The sequence below is a fragment of the Mchenga conophoros genome, linkage group LG3 (assembly GCF_057382185.1).
Source record: "Mchenga conophoros isolate Kocher_MC1m ecotype Shallow Benthic linkage group LG3, M_conophoros_male_GT1.1, whole genome shotgun sequence".
Taxonomy (NCBI): Eukaryota; Metazoa; Chordata; class Actinopteri; order Cichliformes; family Cichlidae; genus Mchenga; species Mchenga conophoros.
The window spans coordinates 52,532,196-52,541,909 of record NC_140528.1 but is presented as its reverse complement, the minus strand read 5'-3'; the positions used below and the strand labels follow the sequence as shown (position 1 = coordinate 52,541,909).

The window sequence follows — 9,714 nt, the reverse complement described above, 5'->3', positions numbered from 1 at the left end:
CAAGGCCATGATGATCCACTTGGTAAAATAAATCCGCTTGGCATCTTTCTTGGCCTTAAGACAACAATTCTGATGGCTAAAGATCCAAACGGGACACAAAAAAACAAAGAAAACCCAGCTTTATGGCAATTTATCTGCCAAAGGAAAACCACTTACAGTGGTAAGTGTTTTATAATTTTGGTTTTCCAAAATTTATAAAATTTTAATTTTATAAACATTGCTTATACTCCTACTTTTTCTGTTAACTAGACATAAAAACACTTGAGGTCACCCTCTGATGTATTTACCACCCCGTCGTAGATCAATCACAGTATCCTGAACTCTCATTGGTAGACACTTGAATTGTTGTCATGAAGTTCAGCCTGGATATCTTAAAAAGAAGGAAACTGAACTTCTTTTCAGGCACTTAGACTAACACGACCATGACCTGGACCCTTTTAGCATATCTGTGCTGTTTCCTTCATTGATGTAGAGGTGTGTGTGTGTGTGTGTGTGTGTGTGTGTGTGTGTGTGTGTGTGTGTGTGTGTGTGTGTGTGTGTTTGTGTGTGTGTGCAGCAGACAGTGAGCAAGAAGACGATGAAGAGGATGATGAAGGTAAAGAGAGCAAAGAAAATGAAGGTCACCCTGAGGGTGGTGAAGGATGAGGAGAGGACAGATTTCTTACATTTTTTGTCCTTTGTGCTTTTGAACCATCAAACTGTAGGTCAGGAAAGCTGATTCTTTTTGTCTGTTTCTGATAATAAAACATGTTTCTGGGGACGTCGTGTTCAGCTGTCTTTATCATGCAGTATAGTAAACATGTTTCAGTGTGAATCTTACAAAGATGAGATTTTACTGTGAAGCTTTTTTATACCAGGGGAATCATAAATACTTCAGTGATGTAAATAATGCTCTCAGAAGCTGGAAACTCCAAGCAAAACTCACTGAACCATAAATAACTGTAGATTACAATATGATGAGAAATGAGGGCTGAAATGTGAGGAGGTTTCAGACGGTGCAGACTTATGGACGTATCATAGATTTGTATTAAATGTGGTTTATGAAAAGTTCATTACTGCTTTGTAGATTTGCCCTCATTAACATACTGTCTGACCTGCTGACTTACACAGGTCAGCTTCACTGTTTGATTCTGATAGCTGAGCTGACACAGGCTCTGTGATCTGCTGTAAATAAAAAGGGTTAAACACACAGTTTCGCTCTCTTAACTGCTCCTCTTCCTGGAGTGAAGCACAGCCTGATAACCCTCCCTCTTCTTCCTGCTCTTAAACACAGCACCTCCTCTCTGTCCACGTGTTTCCTCGTTCCCTCCCCTTCAGATCTGCAGTTTGAAGATGGGTGTAACCAACATGTGGTGACGTGTAAGAGCTGACAGGCTCCATTCACTGCAGAAACATGTTGTTGAGATCAGAGCTCAGACTAGTTTCAGTTATAAGGAAGAGAAACTCACACAGTCACTGACACTGAGAGGAGAAATGGCACAGAAAGGAGTTCAGCTGGACCGAGAAACCTTCTCTTGTTCCATCTGTTTGGATCTACTGAAGGATCCGGTGACTACAACCTGTGGACACAGCTACTGCAGGAACTGTATTAAAAGTTTCTGGGATGAAGAGGACAGGAAGGGAATCCACAGCTGCCCTCAGTGCAGGAAGACTTTCACACCGAGGCCTGTCCTGGAGAAAAACGTCATGTTTGCAGCTTTAGTGGAGCAGCTGAAGAAGACTGGACTCCAAGCTGCTCCAGCTGATCACTACTATGCTGGACCTGAAGATGTGGCCTGTGATGTCTGCACTGGGAGGAAGCTGAAAGCCATCAAGTCCTGTTTATCTTGTCCAGCCTCTTACTGTGAGAAACACCTCCAACCTCACTATGATGCAGCTCCATTAAAGAAACACAAGCTGGTGGCCCCCTCCAAGAAGCTCCAGGAGAACATCTGCTCTCGTCATGATGAGGTGATGAAGATTTTCTGTCGTACTGATCAGCAGAGTATCTGTTATCTCTGCTTGATGGATGAACATAAAGGCCATGAAACAGTCCCAGCTGCAGCAGAAAGGACTGAGAAGCAGAAGGAGCTCGAGGTGAGACGACTAAACATCCAGCAGAGAATCCAGGAGCGAGAGAAAGATGTGAAGCTGCTTCAACAGGAGGTGGAGGCCATCAATGGCTCTGCTGATAAAGCAGTGGAGGACAGTGAGAAGATGTTCACTGAGCTGATCCGTCTCCTCCAGAAAAGAAGCTCTGATGTGAAGCAGCAGGTCAAATCCCAGCAGGAAACTGAAGTGAGTCGAGTCAAAGAGCTTCAGGAGAAGCTGGAGCAGGAGATCGCTGAGCTGAAGAGGAAAGACGGCGAGTTGGAGCAGCTCTCACACACAGAGGATCACAACCAGTTTCTACACAACTACCCCTCACTGTCAGCACTCAGTGAGTCTACACACTCATCCAGTATCAATATTCGTCCTCTGAGCTACTTTGAGGATGTGACAGCAGCTGTGTCAGAGACCAGAGATAAACTACAGGACATTCTGAGAGAGGAATGGACAAACATCTCACTGACAGTCACTGAAGTGGATGTTTTACTGTCACCAGCAGAGCCAAAGACCAGAGCTGGATTCTTAAAATATTCACATGAAATCACACTGGATCCAAACACAACTCACAGACGTCTGTTATTATCTGAGGGGAACAGAAAAGTAACATTGATGAACCAACAACAGTTTTATTCTGATCATCCAGACAGATTCATTGGATGGTGTCAGGTCCTGAGTAGAGAGAGTCTGACTGGACGTTGTTACTGGGAGGTGGAGTGGAGAGGGGGAGGAGTTCGTGTAGCAGTTGCATACAAGAATATCAGCAGAGCAGGGGGGGGCTATGAATGTTTATTTGGAAACAATGACAAATCTTGGGCATTACATTGTTACATAAACAGTTTTCAATTTTGGCACAACAAAGTCCAAACTGACCTCTCAGGTCCTCGGTCCTCCAGAGTAGGAGTGTACCTGGATCACAGAGCAGGTATTCTGTCTTTCTACAGCGTCTCTGAAACCATGACTCTCCTCCACAGAGTCCAGACCACATTCACTCAGCCGCTCTATGCTGGACTTTGGCTTTGGAAAAATGGAGACACTGCAGAGTTGATTGAAGTCAAATAGAGAAGACAGGTTCATGTTGATCCCTGACCATTATATGTACTTGTGTAGTTTCTAAATGAGGCTTTACATTTTAGAAGCTGAGAAGTTCAGTGGTCCATTGATGTGTGAAAATAATATTGCACTGATTCAAACTGTACTTACATTTATATACCTTACATCAATATAAATCTGAATTTGTTCTTATGGCTGATAATCATGTGAGTTTAAATGATACTACTCTTCATATTCAGCATGTTTGAAATCTGTCATCAGTCTGGTTAGTGCTTTTATTCTGTAGTTGCTGTAGTGGGTTGTCAAATGCAACAATATATTGGAGCTGCAGTGATTCATCATGTTGGGTCTAAACTCAGACCCCGCTGTATCCAGGACTTATTCCCATGAAAGAAAAACAAGGCAACAGTGTTCGATCGATTTCTTGCGCAAGGGAGGCCCTTCCATCTGTGACCAGCACGTCGAAATGACCACACTGGTGGCCTCCTCTCGCTGCCTTTTATTGACAAACTTCAAACAATAGTTTACAAAACAGCTCCCCCTGCAACCCCCTTTGGTTACAAAGACAAGGCACTGTATGTAAGTGTGTGTGTGTGTGTGTGTGTGTGTGTGTGTTATGTGAGAATGTGTGTGTGTGTGTGTGTGTGTGTGTGTGTGTGTGTGTGTGTGTGTGTGTGTGTGTGTGTGTGTGTGTGTGTGTGTGACCTCCTGCTGACCAAAGGGTCATAAACCCAGGAAGCTTACATCAGAAGAAACAGATCTTTCAGATAGGATGTATCTACAATAAAACCTCCCCCAGCACAGAGTGGCTGCTTAAACTAAGACTGTACAAATTTAAGAAACACAATGGCAACATTCAACACTTAGACTTAACACATCAGTTAGTCAATGATTAGAGAATTGATTGTTTTATCATTATTTTAGTCTCATTTAAAGCTGGTTCCAGTTTCTGAAATGTGAAGATTGTTGATTTTCTTTATCATATATGACTGTAAACTTAATGTGTTTGAGGTTAAAACTTTTAAAATGTAACAAAAATTAAATACTTAATGTTTGACATTTAATTTTATATTTCATATGAAAAGTTTGATCACACTCGATCATTTATACATTTAAATACAGACACTAAATGATACAGGCCTGTATATTGTGGAGGATAGACATGTTTCTTTGCCCTGAGCTGTGTCTGGCAGGAAGAGCGTCGCCAGAAATCTGAAGCTTCTGATTTCGAGAAAATGAGCTCAGGGAGACACCTGGTGGACAAACACAGACATGACAGGAAGAAAGACTAAAGTGCAGAGTGGAGACAAACAGCTGGAAATACTTGTTGGAAAGGATTGTCATGCTTCAGACAAACACACAGCACACACTCTAACAGTCCTTTATTTGCACTGAAGGAGACACGTGAAGAAACCAAATCACACAATAATGAAGTGAACACATTTATAGTCAGTGTTCAAGATGATGGATAGAAATGAAAATCATGGAGCATTTATGCATTTTTACGTCTGTGTCACAGAAACTGTTCAGCTATTCTCTGTTTATTAGTCTGTTTATCAGGAACCTCTGTTGATTTTACATGTAAAGGATTTTTCTTCTATCACTGAACCTTTTAAGGGTTTTCTCTTAGTAGTTTTGGGGAGTTTTTAATTAGATTTACAGCTTCAGAATAACTTTGTGATGTCAGATTAGAAAGTCTGTGTCCAACCCTGGTGTTTGATCAGATGTTTGATCCCTGCAGGGTTGGATTTTTTTCTATGAATGTTGAATTTGTTGTATTTGATTTGAGTTAGATTTTTACTGATGAATGATTCGTTGTAAATTGCATCTACCAACAGTTTATTTTTTTGAACAAAGGTTCTTTACACTAAAGTGAGGCAGGAGATGTGCTTCCAAGATTTATTATTCAGACAGAGAATAACTTTTTTTAAAAAAAACCTACACATTCAACCATACAGGGAAGAGGAGTTCAGGACTGAGGCTTACCAGCAGGTGAGAATGGTCGACACAAGGGGAAGGCGGATCCATCAAATAAATAAATTTAAAAAAATAGATCAACTCAGGCGCTTTTGAACGTGCACTCAATCGTGAAGGGAATCTGGTCCTGGATCAGTCCGGGGTGCTACTGAAACAGGGAAGAATGATTAGATGATGTTTGCCGGCTGACAAAAGCAGCATTCACTGACACCACAACCCTGAACCCGCTGCTCCTCCCCTGCAGCCACAAACCACACCCCGCCACAAATACCTCAAACTTTACATGAGCAAAATTGTGCAACAACAACGCATAAACCTCACAACTTTTCAAGACACACAAAATTAAACAATGCTTCATCAAAGAAAAGCAATACACAGTTAACCCACCTCAAACAGGTGCACACACACTCACTTTAAATTATTAAGGCTCCATTTAAGACATCGAACATGGTCACTGCTCAAGTGACAGAACTGCACAAAACCACACTGAATGTAGAGGACACAAACCAACGCACACAGCAGCAAAAAGAACTACAGCAACACAACCGAGAACAAACGAGAAGCACAAAACAGGAAAACAAACTGAGAACAAAACAGCAGGATATCCCTCAGCAGCAGCTACAATATCTTCAGACTGACAAACTGCATTTAGCAGAACAACAATTTAAATTCAAAGAACAGGAAACTGCAGTTTATACAAACCGGGTCCACTAAACTACTCCACCTGAACAGGAGAGGAGCGCTTCCTGAACCGGTGTTTGTCAAAACGTCAGACATTGTCAGATTGGCCGAAAACGGCGTTCACGCCGCCGTCGCTCCAGTACAGCTGAGCAGACTGCAACCGTGGGAGAGAGTGACTGTGTTTCACACGCTCAGCTCGAGCTTTCTGATCCTGCACTTCATGACAGATCTACCACTGTGAGTAACACTGTTTCGTCTTCCGTGGACTCTGTATCTCCTAAATCAGAAAACTCTGTTACTGTGTGTTTGAACTCTACAGACATTATTCAGAGTGACCCCTCGGTGTCAAGTTATTCACCGGTTGTCCTCGTTAGTGATCTTTGTGTTCCTGAGCCGTCAGACTCTGGTAATGCTCGCAGTGTTTTCTCTGAGTTAGCCAATAAGGATTTTCCAGCTGTTGAGCTGAACAAAGGACTGTTATTCCACCCCAGACTCACCTACACGCTGTTACTGGCACTGTATCCCCGCTGGACTGTTTTACTCCTCAGCCTGTTGATTCTGAGGTTTCCCAGCCTGAGCCCAGCCACACACCATCAACAGCTGGAAATAAAACAGTGCGTGCTGAGGAGCACAAACAGTCGAAGACTTTGTCCTGTAGCCGATGCTCCTTCTAGTGACTGGTTTGTGTTCCAACCTGTTTTGTCTTTTCACATTTGCGGTGTTGCCCAGCCAGCCCTGGACACAGTAAAACTTCTGCATCTGAGACTTCCTGTGTTGGTCCGACAGTTTCCCAGTCTGTGATCTTTTCTGCGCCTCAGCTGGTAAACGTAAATGGTAACAGAGCGCAACCTGCCACAGTTAAACTGGCTAAAATGCTTGAACGTAGCACAGACTTTGTTGGTTCCTGTTTACATCTCAGCTTCTTCTTATTTTATATATATGGCCTGGTCATGGGGAACGAGACAGAACACAGAAAATATTGGTTTTTGTTTTTTGGCTTTTTTTTATTTCTCCAAATGATCTCGGAAAAGCACAGTTTTAAGCACAGTGTTTTAGTTTTTGTGGTTTTGAGTGAAAACATTTAAGTTTAACGTTAAACCCAGGAAGAGTTCCCACTTTGGGTTCCAGTTTAAGCAGATTATTAAAGTAGATCTAATTTTAACGACTTCACAGCACCTGTTGAACTGTCACTAACCCAAAACCAGCGACAGCTCTAATCCTGCTCCACAGGCTCAGCCTAAAACACCTGTAACTTTCAAGGTCTGAGACAACAATAAATATCAAACTATCACAGTGTATTAATAATTAATATTCATAATATATGTGTAATACTATTTTTATTATTATTTGATTTGATTTTCCTGTTTGCAGCAAACAATTTTACAAGCAGAGCTGCTGTGAGTCCACAGTAGAGGCCGATCCTTCCTCGTCTCTCCACTGCAGAGACACAAACACATCTGGGTTTCTCACATTCATTAAAATCAATTACACCAACAACACATCAGAATAAGAGAAAAAAACTGTTAGGAGCAGGTTATGTTCAGAGTTTTACTTTTAAATTCACATTTTCTCTCTGAGTCTCTGAGTTTTAGAACAAAACCATTTGAATTGAAACATCAAACTAAAAATGTCCTAATAAACTTTCAAACAGAAAGTGTCCGACTGTTTTCTTTGGTCTGTTTTACTCTAAATTCACATTTATATGAAACATTTCTGCTGATCTACACAGACCAACAGTCAGCAGAGTCAGTATCAAATATCAGAAAGTGATTATTACCAGTCTACTTTCATAAGTCACCAGTATCCTCTAAACGTCATGTTGCCTCCTGTCATTCAGAGGTGTGAGCTGAGCTGGAGCCGCAATAATGTAGAAACTATGAAACAGAAGAAACTGCAGCGCACAGGAAACATTTATGACACGTTGAGTTATGATTACAAGTGTGTGAGTCAGTGTTGTGTTTCACTTCTTAAGACTCAAACACTGCTGTGTTTTGCTTTTAAAATGTACGTTTATAAATCCATAAAATATCTTTACATGTACTATTATTAATTATTTTTAAATAGATAAATAGAAAAATAACATTTGTTCATAACACAATTTCAACTTATCAATCAAAACATTAAAGCTTCAAGTACAAAGTTTAAGTCTCTAAATGAATCCTGAGGGTCTGAACTCACAGCTACACTCTGAGAGTTTGTATGAGATCAGAGAATAAAGCAGCAGATCACTGTGGATCGAAGAACACAAACACCACTGATTCTGTAAGAAAAGAAAAGCATCACCTCCTGTTCTACGCTACAGCTTAATCAGAGCTTATCATACATAATCATCATCATAAAATCAACGTGAATACTTCATTACAAACTGCCATTCAGTAAAAAACTGAATCACAGGAAATGAAATAAAGCTAAACATCTCAGATCAGCTACACGTTGCTGTGAGGTCGATGGTTTCATTGTGTTTCATTATCAGCGACAGTCTGTTTACCTTCAAAATAATGTAAACTTGAAAAACTGTTTCCTTCATCCAGTTTATGATTATAGTCATGAATGAACAGACTTGCATGAAGTTCATGATTTCTTGGATCACGTCTCATTATTTTGTCCATCATGTGTTGTCCTCGGGATTCCCATATACTTGTTTAACATTCACCTCGAGACCATTTGTGGCCCGAGGACAACACAAGGGTTACAGTGAACTCCAAAAGTCTCATTCACATTGTTGATCAAACGGTTTCCACTGACTGATCTGAGGAAGTTTTCTGACTCCATTGTTAGACGAGTTAAGTTGCATTAGTAATGAAGGCTGTGAAATAAATCTATTGAATCCAAGTTTAAAGCTTTACTGTTTCTGACATCACTGTGAATAACATCATATCCTGTTAGGACCTCCTGACTATCATAATGAGAACAAAGAGAATCCTGTAAACTGAGAAAACTGATTATTGGTTCTTTTGATCAACACTGCATGTAGAGGAATATTAACATTAGAGTCCTGAGATCTGCTTCCTTAACACAAGATATTTTTGCTTGAAAGTGGAAACCAGAAATAGTGTGTTTGGCCGCTCCAGTGCCAGAGGACTTGGGGGCGTGACGATGAGTTTTGTGTTTGTACCATATTCGGTGAAGAGCAATCAGGCTGTCACAAGTGGACTGGGAGGAGTGAAGGTGCAGTGAAATGTGCTTTCACAGCAGGATGGATTTAATTCTTAAACTGTCTCTGTTGAGGTTTTGTAGACATGTGACTGCTTATCATGTGACATTAACTTGTCAGTCATTTTGAACGTGGAGTAATCCTGATACATCAAGTGAGTGAAAAACCTGGAAATATTGGCCCCGTCTCAATATGCGTACTCGTGTTCTTGTGTACTCGTAATACGTCATCAATCGGAGACCAAGTACTGTTCCAATTCAAAGCACGCATCAAGCTGAGGACGCAAAAGAATCCCCGGATGTGTTCTCGCTCCGCCTGTTTTATCGAGGATGCATTGGTGGTGATTTTTTTGTGTTTTTGGTGCAGCTAAATATCCCAGAATACATTTCGTCCAAAACTCAAACGCGGCAATGGTGGAGGAGCGCGGCTAAACACTTTTAAATATAAAATATTACTCTTTCTGGGTCACAAAATGAACTTTATTTTCAGGCAAGAATGTATCTCTGTAAACTTTAAATATCTGCTCGATTTATCAGGATATTTCCAAAAGTGCTCTGATGTTTTCGAAGACGTCTGTTACCCACCAGCTTGATAGCAGACCAAGAGGTCAAGGATCACTAGAGCCCGGCGAGAAGAGTGGATTCAAACCCCCCGCGGTCTTTCATTACTCAAGTTAAACATGATATATACGTCTCTTAGATAACTTTGAAATGTTAATGTTTGGTTTATTTCAAACATTAACATTTCGAACAGTGTTTTAAACA

General features: G+C 40.9%; 1 protein-coding gene across 4 annotated transcripts; it reads left to right on the top strand.

Annotated features, from left to right (window-relative positions):
* Positions 1-1,467: 1,467 nt before the first annotated feature.
* Positions 1,468-4,393, top strand: LOC146579417 (tripartite motif-containing protein 16-like). 4 transcript variants are annotated; one of them, XM_085269229.1, is made up of 2 exons: positions 1,468-1,668; positions 2,071-4,393. In XM_085269229.1, the coding sequence occupies exons 1-2, from the start codon at positions 1,474-1,476 to the stop codon at positions 3,145-3,147; spliced, it is 1,272 nt and encodes a 423-aa protein (XP_085125355.1). In that variant the 5' UTR covers positions 1,468-1,473; the 3' UTR covers positions 3,148-4,393. The 4 variants fall into 4 exon arrangements, with proteins under 4 accessions (XP_085125355.1, XP_085125354.1, XP_085125353.1 ...); XM_085269228.1 differs by having other exon boundaries at positions 1,474-1,508; positions 1,644-4,393; XM_085269227.1 differs by having other exon boundaries at positions 1,474-1,787; positions 1,905-4,393.
* The last annotated feature ends 5,321 nt before the right edge of the window (positions 4,394-9,714 follow it).